The 18,984-nt window shown below is 48.1% G+C and overlaps 1 protein-coding gene across 1 annotated transcript in view; it reads left to right on the plus strand.

Annotated features, from left to right (window-relative positions):
• Positions 1-489: 489 nt before the first annotated feature.
• Positions 490-18,984, plus strand: part of LOC119390297 (zinc finger protein ZXDC) — a 117,947-nt gene continuing 99,452 nt past the window's right edge. Inside the window, exon 1 of the mRNA XM_037657894.2 lies at positions 490-953. Coding sequence (XP_037513822.1) covers positions 527-953 — 427 coding nt within the window. The 5' untranslated portion in view covers positions 490-526. The remainder of the gene's footprint in view (positions 954-18,984) is intronic.

Consider the following 18,984-nt stretch of genomic DNA (forward strand, 5'->3'; position numbering starts at 1 on the left):
ATTAAATCAAATTATTTTGGGAATGATTTTTCAAAAATAACTCGGGATGTCAAGGCTTTGAGATATCTCAAAGTTGACTCTTTGCATACTCACTGGATTCAGAACCTCAGGCACGACAATGCTATATTTTATTTTCACTAGCTTCAGTTGCTACGTGTTGCTTCAAAAAGTGACACTAAATGTGAAGTAAAATAGAAGAAATTTGACAGTGAGTCCAGTTATTTGCAGCGCTACCGCCCGGGATTGAACAAAAACGTAAAGTATGCGATCCAAACACAGAGGTTAGTAGTTACACTTTCGGTGTTTGAAGCCGGAACTTCACCCCCTGTGGCGGTTTTTAGAACTTGAGACTTTTCGGGCCTGTTTCCACCTTCTCCACTCGCCAGCGCGCCAGCAACGGACAGCGCCGCCTCGCGGTGCGTAGAATCCGGTTTCTTCGCCGCCGCGGGGGAAGGCGCGCGTTCACGACACTAGGTAAACCTTTCTAGCCATCCTACCAATCCTACTCTGGAAGCGTGCTTGCAATATGGAGGACCCCTCCTCGTCAATAGCGACGGGGTCTCCGCGGCCGCGGCAAGGCGATCACGATGGCCACGGTGTCCTGTGCGACGAAGTATGCGACGAAGAGGAACTCTGCTCGAAGGCGGCCGTGGACTTTCTGCGGGCCTCTGGCGGCGATCCCTTCCAAGATGGCGAAGAAGACGACGCCGTGTACGGCCGCAACGGCGAGTTCCTGCTCTCCAAGAAGCCCGACGAATGGGCGCGCGGAGACGCGCTCGCGAACCTCGTGTTCGAGCTGCGGGCTGGCGACGACGAGTTGTTCGGGGGAGCAGAGCGGCTGCTCTGCGTCCGCGATCTCTTCGAGAAGGACGATGCCGCCAAGGACGACGCCGCCACAAAGAGCGCCGAAGAGCCCCCCTCCGAAGAGCCACAGGCCGGCACCTTCTTTTCAGGTAATAAATGTTACTGTCTTCAAGGTCTAGCTCACTACTGAGTCTCGTATCTGTGTATTGATGCTGCATTTACCTGGTAGCTTTTGCGTCACCTACAGAAGCTGCCAGGTAGACATAGCTCTCATTTGATGTACCAGTTGTTTAGTACGCTGCACCAAGCTTTTACCTTATACTGGTTTCGCACGGTGCACAGATGATCGCTACTAAGCCCGATCAAATTTCAAAACAGTGATTGGCTTCCTTCTGCATCTTGCGTAAAGGAGGCAATCACGATCAAGAAATTCGATCCGCATCTGACCCGATCAAAATTGACCGTGTGACACCGGTATTAGCCAATTTATGCACTTCTGTGGAATTCCAACTTAGATTGCGTGGTCTCATGCGAGTTTTTTTGCTAATGGCAGCTTGCCTCTGTATGACTGTAAGCGGTTTTAAAGCCCAACTGTGGCAGATCAATGGCTCATAGTGAAATTTGCTACGTAAATTCCCCTGCACACTTCTTGTAACAGGCTTCAGCGCTGTTACAAAATGGTGAATAAACCCACTTAAATAGTAGTTTTCAGCATACAAATAACAAGTTGCTTAATTTTTGTACAATACACGACAAGCGAAAAGCAGCCACACAGATGACACTTGTGCATCCTCGAAGGCTGCATGTTATTGCCAGTACATCCCTAAATTAAATGTCACTCCGTACATTGACCCATTTGTATGCACGCATATATAACTATCCACAACATTCACATTTTCTGATGCCATCTATCGACCTTTTCATCGAGTGAGAAGGACAGATGTGGCAACCAGTGCTTTCCTCCTTTCTAAAATGTGTGCGATGGCTTGGAGTGTGCATGCAGGCGTCGAACAATTTTTGCGTGTTTTGGGTTGACCTGTGGATTTTCTTCTGTTTTATTGCGATGCCAGCCAGCTCAACGGGAAACCACTGTGCCGTTTTTGGTAACAGCTACAGAAAAAGCAAACTGCTGTCTGAAAAAATATGCGACGTGCATCATCAAGCGCAGAGTGTCTGCGACTGTAGACTCTTCAAGTTACAGCATTTGTGTTATGTTAACAGGTTCGTGTTACGTTAACAGACCAAGGGACACACTTAGCTGTCTCTTTGTAATTCTGTCTCCCTAAGAACACCGAGTAATCGTCAACATAGCGAAAAATTTTAACAGTATCTGGCACATAATTTTCAATTACCCTATTCACTCTGCTAAGAAAAATATTACTCAGTATTGGAGCCACGCTAGAGCCAATGCAAACGCCAGTTTTTTGCACGTACAGTTCACCTCCCACCCCGACAGCAGTCGAATCCAAATAAAGGTTCAAAAGTTCCAGGAAGGTTTCTACTGACAAGCAACTTCTTACGAATGCTGCCTCATCGTTATACTCCGTGATGCAAGTTCTGACGCTGTGAAGAACGTCCTGATGTGGTAGAGAATAGAAAAGGTCTTAGACGTCGATACTGGCAGCAGCCTTCGCTATGTCGACGATTACTTGGTGTTCTTAGGGAGACAGACTTACAAAGAGACAGCTAAGTGTGTCCTTGGTCTGTTTAGTACGCATGGCCAAGGCCTGAGGTTTGCGCTTGAATTTTGGAATGAATTTGGGTTGCAATTTTTGGATCTTCAATTAGAATTTAGGTCAGATCATGTTTGTTGGTTCTTCGAACCGAGGGCTCGAAAACCGCTGCTTAATTATGCGTCCAGCCACTCTAAGGTAGTTAAAATGGGGATGGCTTTCAGTGCTTTGAGAGCAGCGTTCGAAAAATCCTGCGTCCACAAGATGACGCAACGCTTCGAAAAGCAAGTGGAAAGGCCACGGAGCAAGAATTCTTGAGGAGGCGAAACTGCGCTCGCTCGGGCGCCCTAATAAAGTCACGAAATCGGGCACAGCGCTCACGCGCCCTCTGTCGTGAGAGTACGCTAGCGGAGAAGGGAAAATGCGCGCGTCCCTCTCACCGCGCTCTCCAACGAAGCTCGCGCTTCACGCCCGAATGGATGTGTTTTTGTGCGTACTCGCCGGCTCCATATTTTAACGCGACAGCGTTAAAGAGCCCGTTTCGCAGAAATACCGGTGTCGGCGTCCGTGTCGGTGAGGCTAGCAACTGAGAAGGCGATGCGCACGGGGCCCGATTACGCTATCGCGTTCTACTCTTAAAGGCAAAGCTCAAGCGCACTCCAAGTTTTTTCGGTAAATTAACGAGAAAAATGGCGTCACATGCAGGAAAATTACCACCGCGATATTTTTTGTACAACGCGAAATCTATAATTTTTGCTTAGAATAACAGAGAGCTGCGCTAGTTGGTAAGTATTCATTCTAAAAAGACAGGGCGTGCAAACACGGACACAATGAAGAAGTCAGGACACCACAAACGCCACAAACGCGGCGTTTGTGGTGTCCTGACTTCTTTCTTGTGTCCGTGTTTGCACGCCTTGTCTTTTTAGAACTATAATTTTTGATAACGTGAACTCAATGAATTAGGTATATTTATTTCAACGAATGATGGGACTTACCCTATATGCCATCAATTCAGATTTAGGTTGTTGAGGCGGCCGCATTTAGATGGAGGCGAAATGCTAAAGGCCCATGTGCTTACATTTAGTTGCACGTTACAAAATCCCAGGTGGTTGAAATTTCACATTGTCTTTTTTTGAGAACAGCAGACAAGTATCCGGAACAGCGCGCGGAAAGATTGAAGGCACGGCGTCTCGTAACAACACTGGCCGTTTCGGTTTGTCAAGGAGAACTTCGCCACCAAGTTCGCCATAATAGCGCCGCCTGTCTATGTCACTGTCCGAGAAGTTCTTCTCGCAAACGTAGTAACGAGGCGTCAGCTGTTGGTCTTTTCTTGGTATGGCGCGAGCCCACGCTTCCAACCTCACTGGGTCACTAGGAACTTCGAAGGTAATTACCTTCTCCTTGCAGGACGCGTACCCACTGCTGCAGTTCGGCACGACACATTTCCGCCCCATCCTGAAGAAGCACTGGTCGAAATCTGCAAAGCACTCTCCTTTGTCGCGGCGTGAAAAGCGCGCGCAAACATCGAGGAGTCGGCGCCGCCGGCGCAACGCGCGGAAGCCACTGAGAGCGCTAAAGAGAAAGAAACCAGCAAAAGCGAAGGGAACTTTCCGTCCCAAGGCCACCTACGCATGCGCGCGCACAGCATGCGAGAGGGGAGCGAGGATCGCGTGCATGCGGCGGCAGACGTCGTCTGCTCAGGGGCCACTACTAGCATTTCGTTTCAAGCGCTGTACGGCCTATAATTCTGGCAGTATCGATTAGGAACTGCAGCTAAAATATCTGCCATATCTACCGATTGATGTTACAGACAGAAATCTTAGAAATTTTACATTTTACGAGGCGCTATCACGATTTTTATTCGTCGCGTCCATAGAAGAGCATGTAAAAGATGGCAACAGGCCGAAAGCGTCATCTGTCGTGCTTCGGCGTAACCGCATTCCGCCGTGACGCTATCGCGCTGCCCTCGCGCGCTGCCGCGGCCGAGAGATTCTCCTCCTCAAATACTTCTTTCTCCGTGGGAAAGGCTAAGGAACGCTGGGTATTCGAGCCACCTGATGAACACAGTTTGCGGCAAGCTCGCCCGCGTGGTAAAAGAAAAAGGCATGCGACAGAATGCTAACGGAAAGCCAAAAGAGGTGGACAAGTTCACCGTTGTTCCGTATGTTCACGGCCTTTCCCATGGTTTAAAAAAGATCGAGAATAAATATGGGGTCAACATAGTTTTTTCCGTGCCTGCTAAGCTTTCCAAAGTGTGCAACATGGTTAGTAAGAGGAAGGAAGATACGAGTGAGTCGCGTCAAAGTGAGTGCATAATTCATCACAGTGTCGTATGACGGTTTATTAACAATGTACTGACGACTTGTGCAGTCGAAGTAGCGCCGGTCCAACAGGAACGCAGATCACGCGCACAGCAACAGCTGACCGAGCGTGGCTTCTTCCTCCTCTTCACTACAATTGCCCCCGGGAGAGAAGATGAGCCATCCTGGCGTCTTAAGGCGTAGGCAGCATCAAGGGGTCATAGTATGGCTTAAGTCTGCTGACATGAACTGTGTCACGACCACGATGTCTGAGGTCGTGGGGTGGTGTCAAGGGTTCAACTATGTAGTTGACAGGGGACGTGCGGCCTTTGATGTGGTAGGGGCCATTGTAGCGCACAAGAAACTTGTTTGAAAGCCCAGGGCTGTGAGGTGGGATCCACAACCAAACGAGAGAACCAGTCGGGAAGTCTGGCGTAGATGCGTCGTTATCATGTCACAGTTTTTCGCGACCTTGAGCGGCGGTTCTAAGTTTATAAGCGAGCTGCCTGCAGTCCTCTGCGTATCGCGCCGCTTCAGACACCAGCGTGCATTCGGAAGCGTTGGGTCGGTATGGAAGCAATGTGTCCATGGTGCAAGAGGGCTCTCGTCCGTACAACAGGAAAAACGGTGAAAAGCCTGTGGTAGCTTGTGAGGCAGTATTGTACGCGTAAGTGACAAATGGCAAGACAGCGCCCCAGTTACTGTGATCCGACGCGACGTACATAGTTATCATGTCACCGAGTGTGCGGTTGAACCTCTCCGTCAAGCCATTCGTTCGAGGGTGGTAGGCTGTAGATTTGCGGTGAACGATGCTGCATTCAGCGAGAAGGGCTTGTATGACGTCGGAGAGGAAGACGCGCCCTCTGTCGCTGAGCTGTTCTCGTGGTGCTCCATGTCGAAGAACGAAATTCCGCAGAATGAATAATGCAACCTCTCGAGCGCTGGCGGCTGGGAGTGCTGCAGTCTCGGCATAGCGCATCAAATGATCGACGCCGACAATTATCCATCTGTTACCCAAGGAACTGTAGGGAAGTGGGCCGTATAGGTCTATGCCGACGCGATCAAAGGGATGAGCAGGGCAGGGTAGCGCCTGTAACTCGCCGGAAGGGCGTCGGTGAACTTTACGCCGCTGGCACGCCGTGCATGCGCGAATATACTGGCAATCAAAGTGATACATTCCCCGCCAGTAGAAACGTTGCCTTAGCCGAGTATACATTTTCAGAACGCCAGCGTGACCATGGTGAGGAGCAGCAGGGAAGTAAGCGCAAATGTCAGACCGCATGTGCCGTGGTATCACGAGCAGCCATTTGCGACCATGAGGCATGTAATTTCTGCGGTAAAGGATGTTGTCGCGCACAGTAAAGTGGGCGGCTTGGCGACGAAGTGTTCTAGAAGCTGTGGCCGATGGATCCTGAAGGAAGTTTAGGATAGTTGAAAGTGGGGGATCCTTTCGCTGTTCAACAGGCATATCCGTGACGTCGATGGTTGACATAGTTTCGAAGAGCGTTAAAGGGGAAGCTACATCCGAAGTTATCGGTGATCGAGATAGCGCATCAGCGTCAGAGTGCTTCCTGCCCGATCTGTAGACAACGCGAATGTCATACTCTTGTAAGCGAAGCGCCCATCGGCCGAGGCGACCTGACGGATCTTTCAGGGAAGATAGCCAGCAAAGGGCATGGTGGTCGGTGACAACGCCGAAAGCACGACCATATATGTATGGACGGAATTTGCCGAGAGCCGAAATGATGGCCAAACACTCTTTTTCTGTCACAGAATAGTTCGCTTCGGCCTTTTTCAAGGTGCGACTGGCATAGGCAACGACGTACTCGCCGTAGCCGTCTTTCTGCTGAGCGAGGACTGCACCAAATCCGATGCCGCTAGCGTCGGTATGGATCTCCGTAGGTGCTGTGTGGTCGTAATGTCGAAGGATAGGCGGTGAAGTGAGTAGGCGACGTAGTTGCTTGAAGGCTTCGTCGCACGAGGTTGACCAAGCGGACATACCGTTACTAGCCGTAAGCAAATTCGTCAGTGGTGCTATGATGGTTGCAAAATTACGTACAAAATGCCGGAAATACGAGCAGAGGCCTACAAAGCTGCGGAGCGCCTTAATGGTTGTGGGCTTGGGAGACTCGGCGACGGCGCAAAGCTTGCCTGGGTCAGGAAGCACACCATCCTTTGATACAACGTGTCCCAATATTGTTAGCTTGCGGGCGGCGAAACGGCACTTTTTGATGTTGAGCTGGAGGCCGGCAGTCGTGAGGCAGGTCAGTATCTCACGCAAGCGAACAAGGTGCGTCGGAAAATCTGACGAAAACACGACGATGTCGTCAAGATAGCACAGACATGTTTTCCACTTGTAGTTACGAAGGATGGTGTCCATCATGCGCTTGAAAGTAGCGGGCGCATTGCAGAGCCCGAAAGGCATTATGGTAAATTCGTATAAGCCATCGGGCGTCACGAAAGCTGTCTTCTCGCAGTCACCTTCAGCCATCAGCACTTGCCAATAGCCAGAGCGAAGATCTAAAGAAGAGTAGTACTCCGCTCCTTGCAAGCAGTCGAGTGCGTCATCTATACGAGGCAGCAGGTAGACGTCTTTACGAGTAATCTTATTTAGCCGACGGTAATCTACACAGTAGCGTATTGACCCGTCCTTCTTGCGTACTAGCACCACAGGTGACGCCTAAGGACTGTGGGAAGGGCGAATGACGCCACGCTGCAGCATTTCATCGACTTGCTCGTTAATCACCTTACGCTCGGCTGACGACACACGGTATGGCCGCTGGCGTAATGGAGGATGAGAACCTGTGTGGACGCTGTGACTGACGTTCTCCGTACGGCCCAAGCGAGGTTGATCGCAATCAAACGATGAGCGAAAATTCTGCAGAAGCTTGAGTACTTGCACGCGGTATGGAGGTGGCAGGTCGGCATCCAAGACAGATTCAAAGATGTCTGATGAAGGCGGAGTTGATGATGATGCAGAAGACGTGCGCTTAACGGGAGAAGTAAGGGCGTCGAGCTCATAACAAGGCGTGTCATCCGAAGTCTCGATGAGGTGAAACGGATCAACAGGATGAACACAACCAAGAGATTCTCCTCGAAGCAAGGTGACGGGGTGCTGAAACGGATTGCACACAAGCATAACCGATGATCCAGATGCAGTAGTCAGGACGGCAAACGGGAGAGGGAGAGTTCGGCGACGCAGAAAAATAGGCGATGCCGTAAAAAGGACGGTAGCATCTGGCGCGGTGGAGCAAGAGACGGGCACAAGCACTGACATTGCGGGTGGTATCTCCGTGTCGGACACAACAGTGAGTTTCTGGTCTGTACTTTTAGAAAGGTCAGGCAATGCGTCGTCAGAGAACGGGAAGAGTGCCACCTCGGCCCGGGCACAGTCAATGATGGCACGATGCTGAGACAAGAAGTCCCAGCCGAGGATGATGTCGTGTGAGCATGAAGAGAGCACAAGGAATTCGACGATATAGAGCGTGCCTTCAATAACCACCCTAGCGGTGCATGCAGCAACCGGTGCTACGTGCTGCGTACTTGCGGTGCGCAGTAGCATGCCGGAGAACGGCGTTGTGACCTTACGTAATTTTCGAATAAAGTTCTCGTCCATGACTGAAATCGCAGCCCCATTGTCAATAAGCGCAGTTGCGGCAGTTCCTTCTACTATGACGTCGAGTAAATTGTGTGGTGACTGTGCAGGCCTTGTAGAAGTCGCGAAGCTGGCAGTTCGTGCCTGCGGAACTGCAGCAACTAGTTTCCCTCGCTAGGTGACTGCCGACTACGTAAGGGTGAAGGCGAGCGACGACGGGGTGACGGGGAGCGATGGTTGCTGAAAGGTCGTCGTGGAGGCGGCGAAAAGTCGGAGCTGAGACGCGTGGCGTGGTCGCCAGTAGCGTGTGGGTAGCCATATCCGGGCGTTGCGGCAGCTTGATGCGCAGGTGACATGCGACGGTTGCAGAAGCGTGCCACATGGCCGGTGAAACCGCAAGTGAAGCATATGGGCCGGTTGTCGCGTGTGTGCCAGGGGTTCTGAGCATATTGACTTCGAGTTGGCATTGGAGGAGGCGCAGGAGGCTGGGCTGTTCGCGGGTGCATTGCTTCAGAGTAGGCGAAGGTCGGCGGCGGAGGTCGTGCCGCGACCGCGGCATAGGTCAGAGGTGCAGCAACAGGCAAACATGGCTGGGTCAAAGGTACCGATTCGGCTAGTTGCTCGCGGATAGCCCTCCTGATGGGAGTAGCCAGCGATGCGTCAGGTTGTAGGGGTCGATCGCTCAAAGGCAGCATAGAGAGCTGGCGCGCCACCTCCTCCCGAATAAAGTCTTTGATTTGGCTAGAGAGCGATGCAGCGGGCGATGGGTGGGAGGCTAGCGTGAGGCTCGAGAGTGGTTCAGCAGCTGCGACAGCGCTGCGTGCAAGGACCCTTTGTCGACGCAGCTCATCGAAACTCTGGCAAAGAGTAACGACGTCCGCGACAGAAGCAGGGTTCTGCGCAAGAAGCATCTGAAATGCCTCGTCCTCGATACCTTTGAGGATGTGTTTCACTTTCTCCTCTTCGCTCATGGAGGCATTGACGTGGGAGCAAATGTTTACGATATCCTCGATGTAGCTCGTATACGTCTCACCGGGCTGTTGAGCACGCTGGCGTAGACGTTGTTCAGCGCGCAGCTTTCGTAAAGTCGGGCGGCCGAAGACGTCTGCGATCGCTGTCTTGAATTCAGACCAGGTATGGAGCTCGCGCTCGTGGTTGTGAAACCAGAGGTTGGCGACGTCAGAAAGATAGAAGATGACGACACGGAGTTCGGCCGGGTCATCCCAGTTGTTGGTCTCACTGACGCGCTCATAGGTGGAAAGCCAATCTTCCACGTCAGCCTCATCGGTTCCGCTAAAGATAGGAGGGTCACGGTACCGCTGAATGGCGCCGCTGGAGCTGGAAGCCGCGGCGGTGTCGGGCTGACTGGTGGCAATGTCGGTCATCGCAGCGGTTGAAGCAGCGGGCAACGTTCGGTTGCGAAGTTCCAGGTTGAGGTCAGGGATTGCAGCAACCTCCCCCAGATGTCATATGACGGTTTATTAACAACGTACTGATGACTTGTGCAGTCGAAGTAGCGCCGGTCCAACAGGAACGCAGATCACGCGCACAGCAACAGCCGACCGAGCATGGCTTGTTCCTCCTCTTCACTACAACAGGAATAAGTATGTGACTTGCGAGGTCGGTGTGTTGTACCAGGTGCTATTAACATGCGGGAAATCGTATATAGGGGAGAGCGCGAGATGCATTAACATGCGACTAAGGGAGCACGAGAGATCACTGTCTAACGCCCCAGCCTTGCATTTACCAGCGCACTGCCGGCAGTGCAGGTGCGAGGTACTTTTCGAAGACGCGACAGTTCTGTCGAAAGAAAGGAAGTTCATAGACCGCAGGATCATTGAGGCGTTCCATATGAGGAGGAAAGGGGAGGGATGCATCAGCCACCTGTTGATTATTCATACTGACAAAGAGTACGCATAGCTCTGCTCCATGTCCACGTAATCACCTCAGTCTACGTTGGTTGTTTCCATGTGTGCACAATCGTTCTCTTGCACTGCGTTTTTCATGTTTTTTTCAGGTTGTTTGTCATGGTTTTATAGCCTGTCACGTGTCTTTATGATAGCTTTTCAGCTGTTTCATTGATAACTTCTTAACGTGCTTATTTTCGTGGCTTTTAGCAGTTCCTGTGTTAGCCCCTAGGGGGACGCGTCATATGGGCTGAGGCTGTTAAAAAGCCTGGTTTCATTATTCAATAAACTCAGTTGTTAGTCTGCGCTTGTTTGTCTTGCCTTTCTTCGTGTCCCGTCCCATTGTGCAGTTTTTACCTTGTCATGATGCCTCACAGACTCATTTCCTACCTGAACTGCATCACTTACAGTCGAAATTCACTGTGCCAGAATGAAAAAAAAAAAAAACAACTGCAGCTGCATGCATACCTGCCATGCAAACTCAGAGCTTCGCACAAGCCATTAAGTTGCCAGACCAGAAATGGTGCCGCTGGTTAGGCAAAATGATGATGCCCATGAAAAAAAAAGGTCTATAGGGACCCTGCAATAAACCAGAGGGTGCGATGGAGTTCTCATGTATCACTAGCATGTATCACCCTCAGTATCACTAGCATCGGTTGCTAGGGATACCAAGAAAATGAGACGTTCGCACGTTTCTAAGGAAGGCTGTGGGGTTTTGTAAATATACATGACCCCCAAGAATTAACTGCTGAGGCAGTAATGTCAGTCTTTGTACTTTCATGCCAGAAAGTTGCTCCTTCTCACAGTAGAAAAGCCAGGCATTCCACTTCAAATAGACGCACTTTTACACTGGGCCCAATAGTGCTGCTTCATCTCGCTAGAGCGCTTGTGTCACATCTCGAAAACTTCATTGCAGGGTGCCTATCAGTAGTCACCGCAAGCTCTGTCAAGATTATGAAAATTTTGCCGCTTGTCTCGTTGGGTGGTTGTTTTGTCTACATTCTGTGCTGTCTCGACATTACCTGAAGTTGAACGCGATGTAAAAAAAAAAAAGAGCAACTTCTTTTCTGTGCGCTTGTGCGAAGAGGACGCTAAGTAAGCCTCGTACTAGCGCCTCAAAAAAGTGTGGCTGGTCAAACTTTGCGAGCATATAATAACTCAGGCCCATGAAGGAATGCGGCACCCATTTCGTGCCCGAGGTCATTGCTCAGGCTCCGTTTCTCTGCTGAATGCAGTCACTGTGCAGACTGCCATAACTGGCGAGAAATGCCTCTGGAATGGATTGAAAAATGGCCGTTGCATTCTCTGCATCTAACGTGCCTGGATCTTCGCAGCTGAATTTCCTTTGCTGATGGTGGTGTGTTTTTGTCATCCCTGGCCATTATTCCTTTCACCTTTCAAACACCAAAAATCTAGAATGACAAATGCAGCAACATTCCTCAAGAGTGACCCATTTCACTTGTCGCTGGTTTCATTTGATGCTTGCTGACTTTTGATTGAGGGAGCCTAATGAAATCAAATTTCCAGGAAGTTGTTCAAAATACTTCATTGAAGTGAGCTGAATGCTACGCTGCAGTACAGTGCATAGAAGACACTAGAAAATATAGCGGCAGAGGGAAGTGCTAGAAGAAAACACGACAAAGTGTATCTACGAGAATATCTCTTATTTTACCAAGTGCAACGATTTCATGCTTTGTACAAACTCCCATAAACAAACGAGCATTGCGTTCCGTGATTGGGGCTGTTTGCTATATTTGCAATTTTATGCATTGATGTGGTTGCTCTGTGTTTCTTCACTTATGACAAAGATCTTATCGCTTTTCTGCTTATACGCAGTAGCCTAAAGGACAGCTGTGACGCAAAGAACTGCACTCTTCTTCACATGCGCACGTATACCATTGGTAGTGTCGCAATAATTTTTAGCATTTCCATGTTGGATCTACAGCTGTGCCACCTGCAGGCTGTGAAATTTTTCAATGTGTACCGATGTCACAGCTTGCAGTTCTGGGATAGCAATCGACCATTGCAATGAACCGCTGAATGTCAACTGAAAGTACCTGAAGACATCATGTACGCATTTCAGGTTCAGTTAAGGGTTGTCTGCACGTTTGTATGGGGCTGCAACTGCAATGACACTAAAGCGAGAAATCAGCAGCCAATGGACACGAATATTTTCAGCCTGCCATATGTCATGGAGAATCAATCTGAGCCCACAGTGTTCCTGTGTGAATAATGCTGTTTGTGGGTGGCAGCACCTGGCTTGAATAATCTATAAGTATTTTATGCGCAAGCCCCAACAAGCGAGAGTGTGATGCAAATTTCTTAACAGGTTTGTTCCTAAGAAGTCCCTTCAAACTAGATCATGTCCAAGTCCCTGCGTTTACTTCTTCAAAGCAGCTTATCAGTGGCCGAGAAGTGTAATTGAAGTGGGCTTCATTTTGGTACATTGCGTTATACATTTTTCATATATCTGCAAGGAAACCATTTTAAACTTTTTTGGAAAGCTGAGCAATTTCACGCATCATGCATACACTGAGAAAGTGACTTGCGAAGAAATGGATGAGTGTGGCGGACCAGCTTGTTCAACTTGCGAAGAGATGTATGACGATTCTGCCATGTTGATTGATCATGAAACATTTGCTGACAAGACATTGTATTGAACGCACTCATAAGGCTTAAAATTAATGGAACCTACCTCTTCAAGAAGTTACCAATGTTCATGGAGCAGTTTTGCCAACAGGCTTTTTTTATCCATCTGCTCAAACACTTTAAGATTCCAGGTACTTGTAGGCTATCATTTGTTCGAGAATGAGGATAGCTTATGATTGGTAGTTTCCCCTGTGAACATGCTGACACTGGCAGTTGTGTCCGATTCTGGTGTCAGCACATACGGATCAGTCTGTCAGTGCTGCACTTGTTTGCCCACTGCGTAAATGCATTGACCCACTCAGCTGCTAGTAGTAGTAAGCATGAAAACTCTGCTTACTCCAAGTTTGGAGCATTCGACACGAAAGGCTGTGGTACATCAACAAGCCAGCTGTTGTGTCAAAATAGTGAGTTGTTCGGCTGGTTGGTTCAACACCATGTGAAGGCGAGCGTAGAAGTGGTCTGGAATTGCGTCTTTCCTCTCCTGGTGTACTTTCTTCTGAACCGCTTCAGCGCTCTCCTTTGTCTGGACGCAAACCTTGTTCTAATTACTTGAAGGGACACTAAAGTGAAACAATGAATTGGTTTAGACTGATGAATTCTGCTCTGAAAACTGCATTGTCGTTAATTTCACCACCATAAGTTTATCAGTGGAAGAGAAAATGAAGGTCGAAGTTTCATTTTTAAATTTCGCACCGAAATCTCCGCACGTGATGTCAGGGATTTCAAACTGCTTTTTTTGTATTCTGGCGACATTGGTTGAACGAAACATTTTGAAACTCCTCTGTGTGCTACATCTGTAGCCTCTACAGCGGATAATGTAATATATTCACCACTGTTAGGAGCCACGTAGATCCTAGTAGACGCCGTTAAAATCTATGACGTCGCGCCGATTGCTGCTTGAACTTCAAGGTGGCGTTGCCACCCGCATTTTGTTTTTTCGTGTTTTCTCCCTTACGAAGCATCTCTCGCGGCAAGCGTGTTGACTTTGGTATCGTGAAAAAGTAATGTACCAATACGAGAAAAATAGTTCTCTCTTTAGTGTCCCTTTAACTTCCGAGATGCACTGTTGGCCCCTTATCCCGAGCGGGCAACAAGTGGTGGCCCCTTCATTAAAGCAGCGTAAACAACTGCTTCTGTGGACTACTGTGTCAGAAATGGCATTGCTCAGGGGGAAAATACACATTAGGGAAATGAGTGCTCTTATGCATAATGTCGTAATCTACACCTAGTTACCAAAGGTACAAATTGTGTGCACTAAAGGTGTACAAAGAATGATAAATAGGCAATACTACAGCGCATACAATATGCGCTGTTATATTGTCCCCGCTTTGAAGGCGTGTGGTTACTACCACTAGCGTGACTCGGGAGAAATACAGTAGTGCTTACTTGCACAAAATCTGTTTTTTTTTAAATGTGAAGCGTTTCTTAGCGAACCTTTGACACTTTGAGTGTTTCTATCTATCTATCGATCCATCCATCCATCCATCCATCCATCCATCCATCCATCCATCCGCCCACCCACCCGCCTGCCCGCCTCCGCCTGGGTGCTCTCATGATCGCCTCCTTATTTTGGTGTCGACCAAAATTGGCATGGGAGGGTAAGAGGATTTGACGAATATGACTGTCGGGTCATGACATGAATAACATGAAAATCCTGTCGCGTACGTCGTCAAACCCTTTTCTCCAGACACGTGTGGCACGTACCCGTTTACCACGGGCCGCGGTGTACGGGTATGCGCCCCAGGTGATTGGCAGTTTATATCTACCCAGGAACGGTGAGAACAGACATCGGTAATTTACATGTGAGAGTGTTTAAGAAACCGACATCGGCAGCATTGACCCGACAAATGGCAAAATAAAAATTAGTATCCCAGCAGGAATCGAACTCAAGTATTCTGCGTGGCAGTCAGGTACTCTACGACAGAGGCACGCCAGGTCTATAAACTGGTTTGGAAAACAGCCTATGCAGGCGTAATGTCGGTTCAACGTCAGTTGTGGTTGTGGAGCTGGCTATCTAATTTTACTAGAAGGCAATAAACACTACATATGTACACCTACGATACAGGCGTCATATCAGATTAACGTCTGTGGTTCCAGTGTTGGCTGCGCTTTTATAGCAGTCTAATAAACATTACATTTGTATTCCTATGATTCAGCAAGCTATATTGAAGCATTGCTCGGCCCCGGAAGAATACATTAACGAAAGTTACCTATCATATTCTCGTGATTGCACCATAAAGTGCACTTAGTTTTGATAATACTTATGTATGTACTCTAACGTGAGGGCCCACGTTACGTCACACCATCAGTTATCCTTTAAACGCCAGTGTTATCAATTTGCCTGGTAAGCCCACGATGTGCATACAGCTACTATCCTTACAAAAACACGTCGATCCACCTCGTAACGCTTGGCTCGAAGCCATAAAATACAGCATAGAAGTATTCGCTGGCTGCTTCACATGAAACCGATTCCCACAACGCGTAGTATCTGCCGAATTTTTTTCCTTGCTATTTTGTGATAGTATTTGATGTTATTGGGGTAAGGCTTGCATTAGATATCACACAAACGACGAATGGTTGCTGTATGCATGGATGTTAACAAGTGCTCCGTTGGCGGCAGTGTTATGGAATGGGTGCCTCCGTTCCATTCCATTTCCATTCTGGGAATGGCCGGGGAGCTCAATTCCATCCCTGTAATTCCTCAACATAGGAAAGGCATCTTGATAGTTTTGTGGAGTTAAGAATGAACACCCCATAAAGCTGATGTCATCAGATGCATTAAGGACTGCAAAAGTACGGAAAACACGTTGCCAAGGTCGAGTGATAGTAGCTTGGTGACGTATCTCGTGCAGTACAACCAGCCTACTAATTCCCATAGGGGAGTTCTCCCGCTACCTATAGTATTTGCATGGTCAACATGTTTGAACGAATGGTGATGTTTTAATATTGTTTAATCTTAAATGTGTTAATGCTAAAATGATGACATAGTGTCTTTTTTTTGCTGGCAAAAGTAGCGTTCAAGAAGACTAAGCAGTTCTGCCATGCGTCTGGAGGGTTGTGAATATGGAGAAAACTAAAATTTGGTTAATGGGGAACAAAACCCTCTAGGGGGGGGGGGGGGGGGGGATGTGCTGGTATTAGTTGAAACAGTGCACCGCTCGGGCACCTTGTGCCTTTGCATTGAATACGGAACACTGGGCCGCACTGCTCGTCAGCACTCACGCTTGTCAAGCGCGCCTCGCAAGCATGGATGGGGTGAGGAGAACTTCCTGTGTTCGCCTGTGCGCAGGTATACAATGTCTTCCTTGTGGCAAAGGTTATTTACGTGTGTCAGGCACTAAACTGCTCATGAGATAAAGATCAGGCTGTGCATAGAGTATTCGCCACTTTCGTGTGGGGGTATCAATGGGAACCAACGCGCAGGGGTAATTTGTTTCTCCCTTCAGTATCTACTGGGATAGTGCATTTGTTTGTACACTAACTTATGCCTCGGTTTCTCTTTTACAAATTGGCAGATCATTCACACTTTACACCATGCCTACCCTTGGCTCTGGCTAACTAAAGGTGGACCTAAAGAATGCGTTGTGGCCTTCGACTTCAAAAAAACATGTACTGAAGCCTACATAACTAATTTGAGCATGATATTACAGTAGTAGCAATTAAGGGTGTATCAAAATACGTTCCTCCCCAATACCCTCTTTGCTTGGCGATGAGAACACAGGTATGTGCCGAGTCGTAGCAACCGAGCGAAGAAAAGACGCAAAGAAAAATGATAACGATAATAATGAAATGATCCCACCTCGGAGCAGTGGGAGTGCGGGCTGACCAGCTCTCAGCTCGAGACTTCAGAGCAACAGAGTCTATATAAGGACAGAATTGTAGTAGGCGCATTGCTTATAAATGTACTGTTTTTGTAATCATCCAAGCCATTTTAAAAATACGGCTTTATTGTTAAATTCGAGGCTCTGACCTAGTAATGTTTGAATTTTGAAAAACAGCACGTAGGCGAAAACGTGCTCTATTTTCGGAAAAAGACGTAATTCCATTCCCATTCCATTCCGTGCAAAATGCGCTTAATTCCATTCCTATTCCATTCCTCCAAGCGTTGCCCCCATTCCCTTCCGGGGTTGCGAAAATGTGGAATGATTCCGGAGTCATTTCAATTCTGGATTGGCAACTCCGCAACACTGATAGCAATTAGTAATTGGGCATCATGTTGTGCTATTTTTCTGGTGTTTTCTGGTGCTCCTGTGGTAGTGGGTTGAATACAAACTGCGATTCATCAGCCTGACTGCGCCCACTGCAGGACAAAGGCCTCTCCCATGTTCCCCCAATCAACCCAGTCCTGTGCTTGCTGCTGCCACGTTATTCTTGCAAACTTTTTAATCTGATCTGCCCACCTAACTTTTTGTCTCTCCCTCGCGATGTTTGCCTTCTCTTGGAATCCGGTCAATTACTCTTATTGACCAGCGGTTATCTTGGCTACCCGCTACATGCCCTGCCCATGTCCATGTCTTCTTCATTTCGTCTAAGATGTCCTTAACACCCGTTTGTTCCCTGGCCCACTCTGCTCTCTTCTTGTCTCTTAAGGCTACACCTATCATTTTCCTTTCCATTGCTCGCTGCGTCGTCCTCAGTTTCAGTTGAACCCTCTTCGTAAGCCTCCAGGTTTGCTCCGTAAGTAAGTACCGGTAAGATGCAGCTCCTATAGCTGTTATATGCCTTCCTCTTGAGTGACAGTGGTAAACTACCATTCATGATTTTAGAATGCTTGCTGAATGTGCCCCAACCCATCCTTATTCTTCTAGCTACTTCAGTCTCATGGTTCAGCTCTGCGGTTACTACCTGTCCTAAGTAAACATATTCCTTTACAACTTCCAGTGCCTCGCTACCTATCGCAAAGCGCTGTTCTTTTTCCGATACTGTTGCACATTACTTTAGTTTTCTGCGTATTAATTTTCAGACCTACCGTTCTGCGTTCCTTGTCCATTTCAGTAATCATGAGTTGCAATTCATCCCCCGACTTACTCATCAATGCAATGTCATCAGCGAATCGCAGGTTACTAATGGAGAGTTACTAACCCTCCATTAACTTGTATCCCTAACTCTTCCCAACCTAGGGCCCTGAAAACATCCTGTAAGCACGCGGTGAAATGCATTGGGGAGATCGTGTCTCCCTGCCTTACGCTCTTTATTTGGATTTTGTCACTTTCTTTATGGAGGACTATGGTGGCTGTGGAGCCACGGTAGATTTCTTCCAGTATGTTTATATATGGTTCGTTGACGCCCTGATTCATTGACACCCTGCTGATATCTCGACTGAATCAAATGCCTTTATCTGTGAAGCCTGTATTCTAGGGGCTGGTTATATTCCGCAGATTTCTCTATCACCTGGTTGATAGTGTGAATGGGGTCTATTGTCTAGTAGATTGCACCAAATCCTGCTTGGTCCTTTGGTTGATTGAATTCGTATGTTGTCTTAATTCTATTAGCTACTATCCTTGTAAACAGCTTGTATACAATGGACGGTAAGCTCATCGGCCTGCAATTTTTCAAGTCCTTGATGTCCCCTTTCTTATGGATTAAGATATTGTCATTCTTCCAAACTTCTGTTACCCTTGTCAAAAGACATTTCGTGTACAGGGTGGCCAGTTTTTTTAACACAATCTGGCCACCGTCTTTCAAACTGCAATTAATGAAGGTTGAATTTGTTGACATTGCAGCTGTCGTGCTTTGAACACATCTGCTAGCCCTTCAAATTTGCTGCTTTCATTCTCTGGGACTGGCATGCCTTGGAAGCTTTCTAACTCCGAATTTGCATGCAGAGTGGTGTTGCTTTGTTGAGCTTGTTTCAGTTTTGCTTATTTAAAATGGTTTTCAAATTTGGGGAGCGATCTTAAGTTACTATCAGACAGGAGCTCCTTGTGAACATAGAATTGTCATTACTTCGACGTGGTAAAAAAATTGTCACTGGTGACCCCTCTTTCACCTCTAAGGTAGTGAAAGAGGGGCCTTACCGTTAACCTTTTCTGGTTTTCTTGCCTGGAAAGCTGCTG

Source organism: Rhipicephalus sanguineus, chromosome 1 (assembly GCF_013339695.2).
Source record: "Rhipicephalus sanguineus isolate Rsan-2018 chromosome 1, BIME_Rsan_1.4, whole genome shotgun sequence".
Classification (NCBI taxonomy): domain Eukaryota; kingdom Metazoa; phylum Arthropoda; class Arachnida; order Ixodida; family Ixodidae; genus Rhipicephalus; species Rhipicephalus sanguineus.